Consider the following 19,103-nt stretch of genomic DNA (forward strand, 5'->3'; position numbering starts at 1 on the left):
ATGCGGGGCATCTCCCCTAAAATCATCATGCACAAGTTGAGCATCAAACCGTCTTTCTATCCGATCAAACAGAAGCGAAGGGCCTTTGACGAAGAAAGATATCATGCAATAAGGGAAGAAGTCGCCACGCTACAAGGCATCAGGTTCATCCACCAAGTCAATTATCCCCAATGGATTTCCAACTTGGTCATGGTGAAGAAACCTAGCGGGAAGTGGCGAATGTGTGTGGACTTTAAGGGTCTCAACAAGGCATGCCCCAAGGATAGTTTCCCACTACCCTGCATTGATCAGTTGGTCGACGCAACAGCGGGACACGAGCTATTCAGCATGATGGATGCCTTCTCCGGGTACAATCAAATCAAGATACACCCCGGCGACCAAGAATGCACCGGCCACCTTCACAACCGACAAAGGCCTATACTGCTACAATGTCATGCCTTTCAGATTGAAGAACGTTGGAGCAACATACCAGCGATTGATGAATGGCATGTTCGCGGAGCACCTTGGAAAAATAATTTAGGTCTACATGGACGACATGCTAGTCAAGAACATCAAAGCCAGCGAACACGTGACAAACCTCCGTATCATATTCGCCATTCTCTTGGCATACGGCATGGGCCTAAACCTCGAGAAATGTTTCTTCAGCGTCACCGCTAGCAAGTTCTTAGTGTTAGGTCCATAATTACCTAGTAATTATTCCCTAATTTTGTACTTTTGCTTAACCTTTGTGTTTATTTATATATATTTATTATGTTTTCCTTATCATGCTAGGAAATGATGGAAAAACTTGGAAATGCACTAAAAAGTCAATCTTAGGACATTTCCTTCTCCAGTTAGGAGAAAGCGAGCTATACATAATTACTTAGAAATGATGGAGAAGCTTGGAAATGCACTAAAAAGTCAATCTTATGACATTTTCCTACTCCAGTTAGGATAAAGCGAGCTATATAAGGAAGGAGGGGCAGAAACTTGACCAAATCAACTCCAAATGAGATGAAACTTTCCAGATCCATTATAGACATCCTAAGGATCATTTTTTATGAGAGTTTAAGAGCTATTTCGGAGTAGAAGGCCTTCAAAAGATCGGTCAAATTTTCTACACTAGAAGATGAAAACTGCAAAACCGGACCTGTACGGATTCCGGCAGCATTTCCGGCCAAACCACTGTGAACTAAGCTCTGAAATTTTACCTGGATGATCTACACTCATGGAGGAACATTTCGTATGCAGAGGTCGGAGGCCAATTCCAAAAGTTTCGGTAAAGATTCAATTGAAGGAAGATAGGAGAAGAAAGTGCGCAAACGGATAAAAAAATGGGTCAACGGTGGTCAATGCCGGATTCCGGACATTTCCGGCCGAGTTGGCCGGTGGAGAACATGTGCGGAGGACATGGAAGAGCTGATTATGGTTAGAGACTTTAGGTCTAGGTTATTTTGAAATTCAAAATTTGAATGATGACAAATTGTCCTTGTTAATGTTTGTGACCGAATCGTCTAATTAACGTTAAGTAAAGAGGGGGAGAGAGAGACACACACACAAGAAGTATAGTGGTTCGTCTCCCGCCTTAGCGGGAGACTACGTCCATTTGAAAGCTTAACTAGTGTGCTTGGGCCTTGCGGCCCAAGAGGATTACATGAGATGCAATGGGATGGATTGAGTTATGGGAGCAGACATTCCTTTTATAGGTAAAGGAAGTCATCTCCTTTACATGGTTTCCGATGTGGGACTCAAATACCACTATTTTAGTATAGAAAAGCTATGTTGTGAGGGCAACTTGGCAAGGCCGGGAAGGTGGCTTCCCAGCGACATATTTGCCAATTCCGGATACCGTAGCGTAGCTTGAACATAGGGCTACGGGATGCATGTCTCGGTTGGGCCTCACCATGGCTTGTGGGTGTCCCAAAGAGGGTGTTACTTATGCCTGGTGATGTAGCAAATCTTTCATATTGTTGGAGGTATGTACAAGTTCCTGAAGTCCTCAAGTAAGAGGAGCTTATTGGTTGGGGAGTTATACACATGATGTCATCAAGCATAAGTAACGTCCGAGAGGCGCCTAGCCCCTACAAGTCCCCGAACTCAGTAAGCAAGAAGGGACTCGTTAACCTGCACAACAAAGACAAAAGCGCACATATGTAGAATGCTTGTTGTATTGGGCAACGTATGTGAGTTGCATTGATATGCATTAGCATATATGAATGTACGAGGTGCATGATACATATTGATGTATACATGTGAATGGCGCCAAGTATGATCGATTATGACGTATAGACTCGAGAACGCATATGGTTGTGTGAGCAAATGGATTGCATATGATAAATACGTAATGCGTATGAAAATGAATGAGGTTGAGTTTGACGAGGTTACGCATGGTGTAAGTTGCATGAGTACCATGAAGGCAAGCGTTTGTAATTCGTGAGTGATGAATACGCGAACACTTGTGTTTGTTTGATTGTCGCTTGAATTAATGGAACGCGAAAAGAATTCAATTTGTCACGAGCGACAAATGGTAGAAGAATTCAATGTTCCATTAATGTGTATTATGTTGAGAGGATGTGAGTATAACACTTTGGAATGCTGGGAGGTAAGAGCATGGAAGCTCAGGGGTGCCGGGAAGGCGTAAGCGGGATGCTCGAGGGTGCCGGGAAGGCGTGAGCGAAAAGCTCAGGATTGCCGAGAAGGCATGAGCTGAAGCTCGGGGGTGTCGCGAAGGAGTGAGCGAAAGGTCAGGGTTGCCGCAAAGGTGTGAGCGGGGAGCTCGGGGTTGCCGCGAAGGAGTGAGCGGGAAGCTCGAGGGTACCGGGAAGGCGTGAACGGAAGCTCGGGATTGCATCAAAGGTGTGAGATGAAGCTCGAGGGTGCCGCGAAGGCGTGAGCGGAGGCTATTGAGCGGGAAGCTAGAGTGTACCGGGAAGGAGTGAGCGGAAGCTCGTGAGCGAGAGCTCGGGGGTGTCGCGAAGGAGTGAGCGGGAAGCTCTAGTGTACCGGGAAGGCATGAGCGGAAACTCGGGGTTGCCGCGATGGCGTGAGCGGGAGCTCGAGGGTGCCGCGAAGGTGTGAGCGGGAGCTCGGGGGTGCCGCGAAGGAGTGAGCGGAAGCTCGAGGATGCCGCGAAGGCATGAGCGGAAGCTCGAGGATGCTGCGGAGGCGTGAGTGCGAAGCTCGAGGGTACCGCGTAGCTGTGAGCGCAAAGCTCGAATGTGCCGCAGAGCCTTAAGCGCGAAGCTCGAGGGTGCCGCGAAGGCGTGAGCGAAAGCTCGTGGTTGCCATGAGGCATTAACGGGTAGCTCGAAGGTGATGCCCTGAGGCATGAGCATAACCGTTGCTAATTATGCTGGGCTATATATACAAGTCCCCGAAGTCCCCAGTCAAGGAGGGTTTTCTTGCGGGGTTGATACCAAAGCGTAGCTTTGTGCTGTATTGAGAGCATAATTAGTACAAGTGTGTGGTCCATTTAGAATTGGTCGGAGCGAATGCTTATGCCCTTTCGGGTGGGCCCCTGCTAGGTCCTCTAAGAAGTCCCCCACTCCTGGCTATAGACCTCTGTATGGTCGGAAAATTATTTGATGAGGGGAGCTGCGTCTAAGCAGTGGGTGTTAGGTAGCGAACCTAATTTTTGATACCCAAGCGTCGAGGGTTAACTGCCGGATCAATGGCTGCCGTCGTGAGCTGCGTTAACCGGTCCTTTTACTCTTTGCCGGATGAGAAAAGCTTGACTACAATGCCGCGTAGAGGTCATTGTCATTGTGAGGAGTTGCCTTACCGCTTGGCGGTTGGTCGTGGACCATCGACTCGTGGAGTCTAGACCTGTTTAGGTCTCTTTCTCGTGGGGAGGGTTTTGAAAAAGTATGGTGCCCGGAGGCTAGACCATATGTTTATATATAGAGTACATGTAAAGTTTGTAATTGTATGAACAATGATAAATAAGTATAGCAAGTAATAATATGTGGATCTTATGGCCATGTGTCATGCATATTAGATTATTGCAAGTGTAATGGGTGTCCATATAAAATTTTGGGAGTGGCTCCCGGTGAAGTAGTATGAAGCGTTTGTAAACTTGGAACTTTAATTAAAGCATGTTAGATGTGTTTGAGCGAGTTAGGATGTGTTCGAGCAAGTTAGGTGTGCTTGAGCGGGTAGGCGATGTGCAAGCATGCGGGGCGTGGCCCAAGCAAGTCGTGGCCATGCTCGATACCCAAGCGAGTCGTAACCGAAGCAAGTCGTTTATCCGAGCATGTTTAATTAAGTCATAAGTGTCACAAGCTTCTAGACATAGCATAGGTTGTTTGAGTGTCACATGTTTATTTAATTTAGTTGCAAGTAAATAGAAGCATGGCATATGTGTATAGCATGTACTTGTAGTAAAGTTGCTAATAACATTTTGTAATTTTGTAGGCATGCCTAATGATCATTGAGATCGACATTTGAAGTATGGCATATCTAGCATGTGAGGCCTAGAAAGTGTTGCCAAATCTACGAAATGTTGTAGGCATGCTCAAAAGTTATGAAAGCATGGCATGGCAATAGCTCAAATTGAAAGAGCGTAAAAGGGAAGATAGAGTTACTTATCTTATGCCGATTTAGAGTGGGTGTGGATTGAAATCAATATAAGTACCCAAATCATGTTGGAGTTGTCCAAGCATGACGCTCCATTGCTTCGGCGAAGCATCCTAGTAGAAGGATGATGATTTCGTTAATTGGACAGGTGATCGGTGATTATGTCCCCTTAAAACAAAATAGGTGATTAGTACATGAGTATGTAAAATCAACACTAGTATTTTGTATATGTACTTTGATAAGATATTTAAAAAAAAGTGTACAAGCAATCTTGAAGCCAAAGTTGAGAGCTGATCAATTTTTGTTCACGGCATATTGAGTTTAGGAGTTAAAATGACATGAGGAGACATGATATGTGGCTATGTGACATGTAAAAATATGATCACGCAATAATTGATATAGTAGTTAAGATCATGCAAGTAAAGCATATTCAAATAAGTTGTATGCTTGCTGTAGCTGTGCAAAAGCGGATAGGTATACTACATTTTCCATGTGTCAGTAATTTAGAGCATGCATAGCAGTACACGTATATGACTTAAACCACGACAAGTGTGCTTCATTACCTTACTGAGAATTTTGCATGGAATTTTCCCACCAAAAAGAGATGTTAATGGCATGAGAGAAAATAATCAAATATTGTCAAGATCTTTTTATAATGCACATGCATATATGTACCAATAACTGGAGTTGGTAGTATGATTGACAATTAAGGCACTGGTTTGTGTGATATCCACACATAAGCATAGGGTGCACCATGTATAATGCGGCCAATGTCACAATAAAGCTATGGCTATGCATGAATTTGCATATGAGTGACAACTCAAACATGAAAAGTATTTATAAATAGCAACATATATACGTGCCCTATGCACAAGTAGATTTGAATGTCAATTGTATCATTCCCTCTGACATGTGGCAATAAATTAGGAGTCAGTTGCTTTAACTAAACATGTGTGTATGAGCAAGGATTAGACAGATATAAAGCAAGAGGCTTAGCATTGAACTTCAGAGGAGTACGAAGTATGGCTCATATGTAAGGGCATCTCCAACAATGGAGTCAAAAGCCAAAATGACTAAGAGGCTTTTTTTTCACCATCTCCAACCCAAATCAAAAGGGTGTCAAAATGGCTTTTGAGTCATACCTTGAGTCAAAATGACTAAGGAATGAAGGTAGAAAGCCAAAATGGCTTAGGGGAAGAAGGTTGGGCCCCATCTTCTACTATTCAAAATGAGCGGCTCTGATTCACTCATCATGAATTCGCTTCAAAATGGAAGGCTAAGATTAATTGATACCAAAAATTAAAAAATAAATATATAATTACTTAATTTCTAATCTGACAATCAGAAAAATGCGATAAATTAAATTTAATGGCTAATAATAAAGTAATGTAGTTTTAAACGAGAAAAACTTGAAAAAATAAAATAAAATTTTCTTAAAAAAATTTAAACGACGATATATTATATAAGATTATTATGTATGATATATAAATTCATATTGTAGTTAAATAATTATCTAAAATAATTAAAATTATGAAATGAGTATGACTTTTGACTAAAGGGGGTTGGAGATGCAAAATATGAATGAATAGTAATGACACTAGGGGTGTCAAATTTTCCAAATGACTTTGACTTTTGACTAAAGGGTTGGAGATGCCCTAAAGGATCTGTGATTTAGCTTATTCGCATAAGCTGGAGACTTAAACAGAAAAGCAAACTTATCTGATTGCTGCAATTGAAGCCTGAAGGAGTGCTACTTGGTGTTGAGGTAACCTGATGAGTACTCAGGTGTCCATAGCAGCTGTATGGGTGTCGAGAGCAGAAATCCTCACTCTTATTCTCAGCTTTTTTTTTTCTTTTTTTTTTTAACGGTGAATATCACCTATCTGACTGCTTACGAAGCGAAGTCACCGGAAGGAGAGCGGGAGTGAGATCAGTTTCAAAAATCAATTGGGGAGGGAAATTTGCAGGTTTTGGTGTCCGACTCATGGCTAACTACCACTGGTTGTTGCTGGAGCAGCTAAGGCTAGCAGGGCTAGTTACCGCTGGTGCTGGCGGAGCTGTACCTAGCGGTTGGCGAGTATTTGCTCAACGGTGATTGGTGGAGCCTTGGCCAGCGGTGACGCTCGGCGGAGCGGGGCTGTGGTGAAGCTTTGGCTAGCGGCGAAGCTGAGCTTTCGCTAGCGGTGGTGATGGTCAGCGGTGGTGGAGACTCGGAGTTTGGCGGAGACTCGGAACTCAGCTGAGCAATAGTCAGCGGCTCTCTTGGCCAGCGGAGGATGATTGAGTGCTGGGCTTCGACGAAGAAGACAAATTGGGTGATGATGATATGATCAAGACGATGAATTGCTGCATTTTGACGACGATGTGGTGCTTAGCAGAGAAAGTTTGGCATTTGCCGCTGATGTTGCTTGATAGTGCTGGGAGCTAGCGTTCCTCTCTAGCGGAGGCGCTAGATGGAGGTGTAGCAGAGCCGCCGATGGTGGGTGTGATGGGTTTGTGTCGTGGGTGTCCAGAATAGATTTCTGGGTGTCCACAGTAAACAAGCACACTAATTTTTTTTTTTTTGAGTAGGTCAGCATTGACCGGCCCTATGGACGTTGACCAAGCATTGACCGGCCCCGATAGGCGTTGACCGGGCATTGACTCAACCCTTACGGGTCAAAGTTTGTGGTAGGTGATAAAGCCTTTGTGTTGGCTTCCCACAGACGGCGCTAATGTTAGTGTTTGTGACCGAATAGTCTAATTAACGTTAAGTAAAGAGGGGGAGAGAGAGACACACACACAAGAAGTATAGTGGTTCGTCTCCCGCCTTAGCGGGCAACTACGTCCACTTGAAAGCTTAACTAGTGTGCTTGGGCCTTGAGGCCCAAGAGGATTACATGAGATGTAATGGGATGGATTGAGTTGTGGGAGGAGACATTCCTTTTATAGGTGAAGGAAGCCATCTCCTTTACATGGTTTCCGATGTGGGACTCAAATACCACTATTCTAGATTTCTAGTATAGAAAAGCTATGTTGTGAGGGCAACTTGGCAAGTCCTGGAAGGTGGCTTCCCGGCAACGTATTTGCCACTTTCAGATACCGTAGCGTAGCTTGAACATAAGGCTACGGGATGCATGTCTCGGTTGGGCCTCACCATGGCTTGTGGGTGTCCCAAAGAGGGTATTACTTATGCTTGGTGATGTAGCAAATCCTTCATATTGTTGGAGGTATGTACAGTCCCATTCTAGCACCTTACACCTTTGTCTCTCATTTATTACCTTGTTCCCTTACACATGACTTTTCTACCCTTATTTTTTCTTCTCCACCAAAATATCTATAGGCTTTTTAGGTCATTTCTATGTGGAGTTAAAGACTAGATCTACATTTTGTGCTTACACATTTGTCAATCACATCTAGCTTGTCATTTCCTTTGATCTCCACCCTCCATTCATCACTTTTGGCCTATAAAAGCACCCTCCCTTCATTTGGACGTTTTTCATCTTCTCTTCACACATTTCTCTTAGTTTCTTAGCTTTAGTTCATAGTTTCTTAGTTTTGTGTAGAGAAAAGTGTAAAGTGTCTTGGGTTTTTACCAAAAACTGAAGATCTTTTACATCTTTGATCAATTACACCTTAGTTTCATCATTTCAAGCCTTTGTTCTTCAAGTTTCTAAGAGCTTTGTGGATTTGTATGGCAATTTGGGTTTGAGAAAACCGAAATTTCCATACTTTGAAACATCTCTCACTAGTTTTGCATCAAGGGGAGCTAGTTTGGTAACCAAACACTTTCTCCACTCTTCCTCTCTATTGCTTGATGTTATTATGTATAAGGGTTTGATTTATGTAACTATGGGTTGTGAGTAGAATAAAATTGGGGCTAGGACGTAGCCCTAGCCAAATTCATGTATAAAATAGTGTGATGCCATGTTTTTTATGAATATGCATGTTTTGAATCCTTTATCTACTTTACTTTAATGCTTTCTTACATGTGCTTTTGGATTTGTCACCTAGAAGCATGTTGTAGGAATTAATGAAATCGGAAACTTAAGCTTGATAATCTTTTGTAACCGAGAAGCATGTGTAGCTAATAGGGTGGTGGTCTAGTTTATTCTTACGGGAAGAACTAGATTGCTTGGGTTTCTTACCTAGAAATAAAAACATGATGTTGTGGGTTTAGGTTCCGGAAGAATTTAGGCTCACGACACCATAGGCCATTTAGGATCTGGAAGATTTGAATGGTATAAAGGTTGTGTAATTTAGCTTTGCTTTGGAAGAGATTGTTAAATTGCATGACTAGTTGGTTTCTTGGTAGCTTCATCAAAGCACTAAGGGAAATTTATCAAAGCATGTTGTCATTTGAAAATGGGTTACATTATATGCATGAGGGTGGCTAGGTGCAAAACCTATGCTCCTATTTATCTCATTGATCAAAGTCTCTATTTTATTTTATCTTATTTGCTTAGTTTATTTTTTGTGCAACTTAAGAGAAGATGCAGGGGGATTTAGAAGTGAGTAAATCTCAAAATGTTTATTTATGAACAGAGTTAATTTATTATTTGAAATTGTCTGAGAAATTGTGAAATCGTTTTTAGAAATAAATATATGTTTTAAGTCATATGAACTTGATCGTCTACGGTTCATAGGTAAGTAAAATGAGATTTTAATTATAAAAATGATTTTTCACGGGTTTTGTGTTTGTGAACTGTAGTTGGTATTAGTAGCATTCCTGAGCGGATGACTACGTATATATAAATTTACATGGAATATATATATTGGTGCAGCTGTGTAGTCAGGTAGAATTATTATGTTTTGTGATATTGATCATGCTATTGTTGGAATTGATGTTCTAAAGAAATAAATGAGTTTTGGATGTTAATGATTGTTTTATTGACTTACTATATATGAGAGTTATATGCGTCAATTCGTGCTGGGTATTAAGCTGTGAAAATAATATTATTAAATTGATTTCTATATTGTTGTGAGATTGGAATTGAGCTTTGAGAAAAATATTTTGGTTGCAGTCAATTATATTATTTTGATTTGGTTTTAGATTGTAAAACTGGTTATTGTATATAGTACAATTTCACTATGGTGTAGTATTGTGGGAATACAATATTTATGATTTTATTCATGATAGTGTTGTGTGGTTTTACTCTTTTTCAAATAACTTCTATTTTTTTTCAATATAATAATTATAAAAATTTTACACATGCTTTGCAGAAAACTAGTATTTATAAATGGGGGGTGAAATTTGCACACCCATTTTTACATTCTACACACCCTTCCTAATTTTTTAATATTTTCTGATCTCCTCTTGTATTTGTTTCCCATATTACCCTTCTTCTCCAACTAAACACTCTCAGCAGTGAATCAAACTATTTACCCTTCAACGTGTTGATAGCAGAGAAACTTACAGGCCGCTAGCTTATCCAAGAAGGCTCTATATTGGTTGCTTTGTCAAAATCCGCCACCCTCCTTCAAACCTTGAAGACTTGAATTTTCATCAAACCTCGAAGCTCTCCAGCTGACAGAACCATGAAAAAAATACAAGCACAGAAGGCAGCATTAAGACTTGCATCTAATTACTTGAAAATCAAAATATAGTTGGTGGAAAGCAACATAATCAAAACGAATATCACTTCAATCACAATTCATCACAAAGCAACAGAATCAAAATGAATATCCTTTTTTTTTTCTTTCTCATAATACTCCCAAGATTCAAAATTGAAAACCGAAAAATACAATAAAATCCACATCCACCAGAAACCAAAAGCACATTTCCAGTCACAAAAAACCAGTCATTTCACATTGATCTAACCCAAACATGCATCAAACAATCAATAAAAACACTCAGCGATCCGTTCTCCACCAATCCAACACTAAAAATCAAAAATTAAAACCTCATTTCAAGCCGAAAACAATAGCAACCCCCTAGATTCAACAATTCCATCACATTTGGGCCTCATTTTCTCATCACCGAATCCAAGTGGCACCGAGAAACAAATTCGCCCAACTTTCTATTCACCCTTCTTCTCCTCTTTACATTCTCTTGGATTTAGTAGCAAATCCAAGAAATGGGTGTTTGTATTTGTATTTGTTTCCCACATGCAAGTCATCGGTGACCGGAATTCGATGATGACCGCCGTAGCTCCAAAAATTTCTCGTCGTCAATTCTTCCTCCACAGTCGATGATTGAACGAACAACCACAAGAAGTGTGACGGCGACGTCGAGATGAAGAGAACGGCGCTGGTTGGCCGTCGTGGGGTTGCCGAAACTTGCCCAGAAACAGTCAGAGGATCATGAACTTCGGGCCTTCAATTCTCTTTCTACAGCCAATGCCTGGATGATCTGAGACCACCAAGAGGTCGACGATGAAGAGACACTTCGATTGATGGTGGTCCGCCGTCGTGTCGTGGCCGGACGGCGAAGATGGAATCTATTTGCTGGTAAGAGCACGAGAGAGAGAGAGAGAGAGAGAGAGAGAGAGAGAGAGAGAGAGAGAGATTGAAGAAAAATGTTGGAGAAGAAGGGTAATATGGGAAATAAATTGAAGAGAATATCAGAAAATATTAAAAAATTAGGTTTTTGTCTATTTAACCCATTTTTAGAGATTTTTTTTCCACTTACCCCATTAAGTTTTTTTAATTCTCTCTTACCCAAAACACTCTAAGGAGGTCTTCCTTAATACCCCATTAAGATTTTTTTTTTTATAATTTTTTTTAATACAATTTTACCCTCACCTCTTTGTAACTTAGAGAGAGAGAGAAAATGAAAAAGAGAGAAACCATAGGAGACTTCGCCAGAGCCCCGTCACCTATTGCCGGAATCTGGTATTCCGGCCAACTTTCACCGAATCCGGTCACCAGTCGCCGGATTCCAGCCAACTTTCGCTGGATTCCTGTCATCGGCCGCCGCCCATCGAACTTTTATGAAAACCTCACCAGAAAGGTTTATTGCCCCCAATAGACATCTATTACCCCTAAATAGAGAGGCAATATACCTCTATTGCCCCCCAATAGATGTCTATTGCCCCTAATAGACTTTTATTGCCCCCCAATAGGCATCTATTGCCCCCAATAGACGTCTATCAGTCATGTATTGCCCCCCAATAGACGTCTATTGCCCCCAATAGAACTTTCAGTTGCCGGAATGAGAACTAATCTTCCTAAAATTAGACAAATAAAATTTTGATTAAAGAAAAAAAATGAAAAGATTATATCAATTCAATAGGTCTATTGCTCTCCAATAGACGTTTATTCCCCCCCCCCTCCCCCCAAAAAAAAAAAGACATTCAAAACTTCATTTTTCTTTCCTTCTGTCCCATTACTTAAAAAAAAATTAAAAAAATAAAAAAGATTTGGGCACCCTATCGGAGTTCAACCGTGAGACTCAAGACCAGAAGTAGTCTTCAGCCGGAGATGTCGTTCAGCGTCTTGGTCCAGATCCAGAAGCGGCGTCTTCAGCCAGAAACGTCATCGAGCTCATTGTTGGAGCAGCAAGAGGAAAAAGGCAGAGTGCTCCTTCGCCGGAACTAGAGATTGGAGAGAGAGAGGGAGAAACCAGATGGCACCAGGACTGAGTTCGACGAGGAGAGAGCGACAGAGCTTTCATGGCAGAGAGAGAGACCGGAGGGCAAGGACCTAAGGGGATGGAAACCTTCTTCTCCGGTGAGGTCATTCTGGACCGCCGAGGAGGTTGATCTCGACCATCACTCACATCCTCGCCTTCTTCGTCGGCAAAATTTGAAGATCCGTTTCGAACTTCTGCTGGGACTTCTGCACGATCTCACTGTTGTCTTCGTTTCCGACGACCGGCGACCACGCCGATGGGGATGTGGCCAGATCGTGAGAGAGAGAGAGAGAGAGAGAGAAGAGAGAGAGAGTGTGTGTGTGTGATCGAGAGATGAGAGAGTGGCATTGATGTAGTTATTTAATTAGGTTGAGGGTAGACTGGTCATTATACTCTAATTTGGGTTAGTGAGAATAAAAATATGTTGTTGGGGTAAGTGGGATAACTTTAGTTCATTTTGGGGCTTTTGGTCAAAGACCCTAAGAAATTAAGAAGGGTGTGCAGAATGTAAAGAGGGGTGTGCAAATTTCACCCCCTTTTATAAATTATACATCTTTTATATGAGTTAACTGTTGATTCCGGGTGTTACTGTTCATTGGTGAGAAAAAAGACGATTTTGCCCTCATTTGATTTTTTTTTTACGGCCACCTGTACGTTTCGCTGAGCCTTCACCTATGCTCTATCAACACAGACAGATAGAGAGAGCGAGGAGGGCCTCATCATCGTTTTTGTTTCAGTTGGAAAACGGTCTTTTCCTGATTGCTACTTCTGAGAGCTTCTGTTTGTTTCGGTGGAGAGAGAGAGAGAGAGAGAGAGGTAGAGGCTGTGAAAGGAAAAAAAGGAGTGATCGATCTGGATTTGTTTGAGAAGAGGTATAGAGATAGAGAGACACTGTGAAAGGAGAGATATTGTCGGAGAAGAGGCTCCGAAAGTAGAGTACAGGACATCGGTTGACAGCCGGTAATTTAGAAAGAAGAAGAAGACGAAGAAGAAGAAGAGCTAGGGATCTGAGTCTAGGTTGCTCCGGGGAATTTGAAGTTCAGTGATCGTGTTGGAAGGAAGCGTGAATTGTGAAAGGAGAAGAGGTAATCGTTTATTGTGATTGACTGGGATGCATAAAATTCTTCTTCCTTCTTAATCTGCTGTTCGAATAATGATTCTGTGTTTTGTTGTCTTATCTTTGCTGCTCTCTGTAACTCTTCTTTATTTATTGAAGGAAATATATATAATGCGTCTGTGTGTGTATATTTTTTTTACAGAGAGTAGTATTTTGACTATTTTCTTACGCGCGATTAAAAAGTAAAAACAAAGGACAATTTGGGCAGTTTCCCAAAACCTTAGCAGCAGAAATCAAATGCAGCTTCTTGTCCTTGGTTTCGGCCGTTTGCAGAATTCAAAAGCTGCTTCTCCAGGGCGGCGTTGAGCTTCAAATGTCCGGTGAGGCGCGTCGCCTTCACCCTTCTCTCAAGGTACACTATTATCACACTCTCAACTCCTCCCGACCCACCTCTGGTTTTCACAGCAGCTTTGATTATCTCACTCATTTCTTGCCATTCTCTTCTAACAAACCCAATTCCAGATCCTCTATAAACTCCAATGAGCGGCGTAAAGTCACTGTTGGGTTATCCAGGATCATAAAGAACCAACAGGGCTATGTACTGAAGGGCTTTTCCAGAACCTTCTGCCCATTTTTTCTTGTAAAGATTATGAAACTGTTCTGTTGTAGAGAAATTGCATTTGGGTTCTTTAAACTAGCCTTTAGGGATGATAATCAGCAGACTGTGGAGTCATGTTGTGTGGCTGCACATGTTTTGGCGGCCGAAAATCTACGGTTTCTGGCTCAAGATGTGGTTTCGTGTGTCATTGGGAGGATTGGGCCTAGTAGGAGTAGGGATTTGGTGGGGTTTATGTGGGGACGGCATTGTGAATACGAGTCGGATTTTTCGGTTCTTGATACACTACTGAGGGGGTTCTTGAATGCGGAAATGGGCGCCGAGGCTTTGGAGGTTTTGAGGAGGATGAGGGAGGTGGGAGTGAGGCCGAGTTTGTCAGCGGTTGCGATTCTGTTCAGGTTGTTGATAAGGGTTGGTGATTATGGTAGTGTGTGGAAGGTGTTTAGGGGTATGATTAGAGAAGGGCCTTATCCATGTAATTATGTTTTTAGTGCAATAATTCTTGGGTTTTGTCGAAAAGGGTTGGTTAGAGTTGGGGAGAGTTTGTTACAGGTGATGTGGAAATTCCAATGTGAACCGGATGTTTTTGCTTATAATATTGTGATCTATGCAAATTGTGCGAGAGGGCAGACAGCTGATGCACTTGAATGGGTGGAGTTGATGATTGCGAGGGGATGTAAACCGAGCATTGTTACATTTAATACAGTCATAAGTGCATTGTGTAAGGAAGGAAATGTGGTGGAGGCAAGGAAGCTTTTTGATGATGTCCCAGACATGGGTGTTTATCCGAATACCGTAATGTACAATACCATGATGGATGGGTATGTTAAGGCAAGGGAGATTGGTCAGGCTAACATGCTTTTTGAAGAAATGAGAAACAAGAGCATTTCTCCAGATGGCATAACTTTCAATATCTTGATTGGAGGGCATTACAAGTATGGAAGCGAAGATGATGGAGACAGGTTGTTGCGGGATTTATCTGTGTCAGGATTACTTCCAGATTCTTCATTGTATGATATCTATGTTTCTGTGTTGTGTTGGGCAGATCGGTTGGACGATGCCATGGCAGTTTTAGAGGATATGCTTGAAAGAGGATTGCCTCTAAGTGTGGTCGCTTTCAACTCTGTCATTGCAGCTTGTAGCAGAGTAGGGTTGGAAGAAAAAGCATATAAGGCCTTTAACTTCATGATTTCATTTGGTATAACTCCTTCATCTTCTACATGTAGTTCTTTGCTTATGGGTTTATCTAAGAAGGGTTACTTGCAAGAAGCCAGAGAGCTTTTGTGTAAAATGATGGAGAAGGGGTTTCCTATCAGAAAAGCTGCTTTTACGGTGCTTTTGGATGGGTACTTTAGGATGGGTGATTTAGACGGGGCACAAAGTTTGTGGAATGAGATGGAAGGAAGAGGCATATCTCCTGATGTTGTTGCCTTTTCAGCATTTATCAATGGACTATCTAAAGCCAGTTTAATGGAAGAAGCATATGATATGTTTCAAGAAATGTCAAGAAGAGGTTTTGTGCCCAATAATTTTGTCTATAATTCTTTGATTGGTGGGTTTTGCTACTGTGGTAAGTTGAGTGATGCACTGAGGTTGGAGAGAGAGATGAGGCAAAGGGGTCTTGTTCCAGATATTTTTACCACCAATATGATCATTCATGGGTTCTGCAGACAGGGGAGGATGAAGTCAGCAATTAATACATTTATGAACATGTTCCAAACTGGGTTAACCCCAGATATCGTCACTTACAATACATTAATTGGTGGTTATTGTAAAGCATTTGACATGGTTAGGGCAGATGAATTTTTGTATAAAATGTACGCTAGCGGATGGGAACCAGATATCACAACCTATAATATATGGATGCATGGTTTTTGTAGTAGCCGAAAGATAAATCGAGCTGTGATGATTCTGGATGAGCTTGTATTGAGAGGTGTTGTTCCGGACACAGTAACATACAACACTATGATGAATGGTGTTTGTGTTGACATACTGGATCGTGCTATGATTTTAACCGCTAAATTGCTGAAGTTGGCGTTTCTTCCAAATGTTGTTACAGCTAATGTATTGTTGTCTCAGTTCCGCAGGCAGGGGATGCCTGAGAAGGCCCTAATGTGGGGTCAGAAGTTGAGTCAGTTTTCCTTATGTTTTGATGAAATTACCTACAAAATATTAGACAGAGCCTATCATAATATGCAAGAAGATCCTGCAATTCCAAGTGCAACACCTGAGAAAAGCCTCTTCTTGGATTTCCTCATGTACATTACATATGATTATTTATGTAAAAATAAACCTTGCAGAGATGTAAGACAAAACCCTCTTAAAGTAATTGGTCTCAGTGGCCCCTGAAAGTTGATTTAGTTCATCAGCTTTCTGTTCAATTACATCATCAAAGAGTCTCTATGCAACACTATTGAGGTCCCTTCCTGTCTCACATTTTTCCTGCATCATGTGGCTAAAATGTTCAAGGAGCACGAATCAGGAAGAAGCAAAAAGCCATTCGGCTAATGTGGTTTTAACAGAAACTGACCAAGAAGTGTGAGAATGAACAGCACAAGAAATGCAAGCACAGTCCGATAAAGGAGGTGGAAAGGAGATTGGGCTAGTAGTAAAGAAGTAAAGCTCGGCCAGTGTTGAAGTGTTGGCTGAAATTCCAGAAGGTCAGGTACGCAATATTGCTTTTTACCACTTTTACTAAGGTTGACCAAGTAAAAAAGAGTAATCTAATCTTAATATCGCATGATGCGGTCAAGTGTATTGTCGTTTTCAATTAAACCCCTCAATGGTGCAGCTGAACAACTGAACAACTGAACTGTAAGAAACCTATTAGAAGTAAACTCACAATGCTAGGAGAAAGAGGAAAATGTGTGTGTGTTACCATATTTCACACTGCAGAACAATACAGACCACAATAACATGACTTTGTGCACAATTATTACTAAAATGCATTCGTACCGATCAGGTGATGAATGTTTGTTGTTGTCCAAGCCAACTGAAAAGGTGCCACATCAAGAGATTAAGCTGCAACGAACAATGTCAATGTCCAGTGGGTCTCTTCATTCCTTTGGGGGCTGCATTGTCTCCTTTGAATACTCTGGAGCTTCGAGTCAATGAATGTTTGAATCCTATTCTTCGATGTTCCAAAATCCCTTGACGATATGCAAGGCACCCTGCATGGTTTAGATCAGCTAACTCTTATATCAGGAAAAGCTTTCTATTTCTGGTAGTGTTGAGAATGTTTTGGCTGACCCAAGATGGAAAAACGCCATGAATGAATAGATGGAGACATTTATTAGGTTCTTAAACCCATATATATATATATATATATATATATATATATATCTTGTTTCTTCTAAGGTGAAAACAATGATTTTCGCAGTCTATAGCACATTCTGCAATTGTGTGTGTGTGTGTATTGCAGTTTCCCCAATGAATATAAAGTTAATAATCTGTAGCAGTGAAATTTTTGACAACTATTCATATTGATATAGCAGTGCATGTACATTCATTTAAAACTGTATATGAGATGTTCTAAGCATCAGTTTATTCCACCTTTGTGCAATTCTGTACTCTAACTGGTTCTGTATACAGGTCTGTTTTGATGAGAATAGGAGGCGTCTAGGTATTTCGGGCAGTTCTATACATATTTGAAAAGACGGTGATTGTGTGGATGTAATGCTTAGACATAAGTGAATTTCATCAGTACTTCTAGTTCTAGTAGATAGTGTATGAAAATTTACCTGGCAGATAGGTTACCTAACTTATAGGCTTACAGTGGTGAATGATTTTACAACCGCTAGTGTGCTACAATATGTAGAGCAAATTTATTCTCCAAAAAAAAAAAAAACATCATGTAGAGCAAACTACAAGTGTCCGGAGAAGTGAATGTTGTTTAGTAATGTAGCATTGGAATTACTGCTAACTTCTTCATTTTTCGTCCAAATTAGCACTATTCCATTGATGTCTGGCATGTGATAAGTGCATCTGTGAAAGCAGCATGCTCCCCTGCAAAAGATTCTGGGGAAGAAGTGAAAGATCTGCGATTTGCATCTACTTGTTCCCTTGGTGTGTAACTTTTTGTTTATGTTTGACCCTATTTCTGTATTAAAGAAAATTGGTTATCTAAGGTGCTCAAAGTACATCAGGGAAAACTATGTATAGTCATTGATCAGCGTAAGCTGGTTTCTCTCTGCAGTTGCAATGGATGCCGATGGCTCTCCTGTTTCGTTTTTTTGGAGTGGTGATTAAAGAAGAAACATTATAGTATGGATGGAATATTGGGCTGTAGACCAAGCTGAAATATCAAATCGACAAACTCTACCATGTACTGCAGTACTGTGGGTGGAGCCCTTTCTCCTGAGATGCAGCGTCCAAAGGTACTCAAGACACTTCTGCTCATTCTTAAGTTGAGTGGGATGGTTTCTAAAGTCATGAAACCCAAAGTTCAGACCAGAAGCTAATTCGATCATGAATCTCGTCCACATACTACCCTGGGAAATTTTCAAAAATCCTCGTACAAGTCGTCTGACTTCAGTATATTGAATAATCTTATTTTTCCGAAAATCTTTAGGGCCACAGGTGTCGATATCCGTAGTCTCTGCACCACAACATGCACATTGACATATCTTGATCATGCACATATGCAGCAAAACAATGAGAAAGATTCTCGAGATATGGAAGTTTGTGGATGGGATGATGATTTCTAGGAGGAGAGTGGAATAGGTGATCTTGTAGATGGGCATCATGCTAAAATTGGTATATTTTTATAGGGATAAGTTTCTATTTGTCTTCTTGATGGATAAGGATGAAGAATTCTTTTATTTTTCTCATGATTAGCATTTTGACTGCTTTGTTATATCGTGGAGACAGATAAAAGAAGATCTTGGAACTTGCTGTCTTGCCATTGAATTTTTGTGACTATATAGTGTATTAGTGTTTGATATATTTCTTGATGAGAGAGAGACCATCATTAAGGTTTTTGCAGTGCCATAAAGTTCTTATGTCCTCCATCCTTCAAACAAGCTCAGAATTTCGATCTTTTTGGTGGGTTCAACTCCCCCAACATATTCCTTTCAAATACCCCTTCACTGCTAAAAGTTTCTTGTCATGGATTGCCCCTTAAGTGATGTTCTGAATTATGGCCCATGTTCTATATATACATACATAAGCTGCTCTGCTTCTTTATCATCTAAATTGATTTCTGTCGGAGCTGATATGATAAGAGTTTTGATAGATATGTGGGTGCTTGTTTAAAGTTACCTGAGAGATTTTGAGATATATCATTAGAAAGAGATTAGGAATGGTGGTTGTTTCTTTCTTCTGGT

At 41.1% G+C, this 19,103-nt stretch overlaps 1 protein-coding gene across 1 annotated transcript; it reads left to right on the forward strand.

The window, feature by feature from the left end:
- On the forward strand, positions 1–17,027 carry LOC112175685 (pentatricopeptide repeat-containing protein At3g22470, mitochondrial). Its single transcript, XM_024313406.2, has 3 exons — positions 1–347; positions 13,497–16,439; positions 16,742–17,027. The coding sequence occupies exons 1-2, from the start codon at positions 1–3 to the stop codon at positions 16,126–16,128; spliced, it is 2,979 nt and encodes a 992-aa protein (XP_024169174.2). The 3' UTR covers positions 16,129–16,439; positions 16,742–17,027.
- The last annotated feature ends 2,076 nt before the right edge of the window (positions 17,028–19,103 follow it).

The sequence above is a fragment of the Rosa chinensis genome, chromosome 7 (genome assembly GCF_002994745.2).
Source record: "Rosa chinensis cultivar Old Blush chromosome 7, RchiOBHm-V2, whole genome shotgun sequence".
NCBI classification, from domain to species: Eukaryota; Viridiplantae; Streptophyta; class Magnoliopsida; order Rosales; family Rosaceae; genus Rosa; species Rosa chinensis.

Excerpts from the sequence above, each read along its gene's own strand:
- LOC112175685 (XM_024313406.2), top strand. The coding sequence starts at position 1 with ATGCGGGGCATCTCCCCTAAAATCATCATGCACAAGTTGAGCATCAAA. Across the intron at positions 348-13,496 it reads ATGATGGATGCCTTCTCCGG|AATTCAAAAGCTGCTTCTCC; the intron begins GTACAATCAAAT and ends GGCCGTTTGCAG.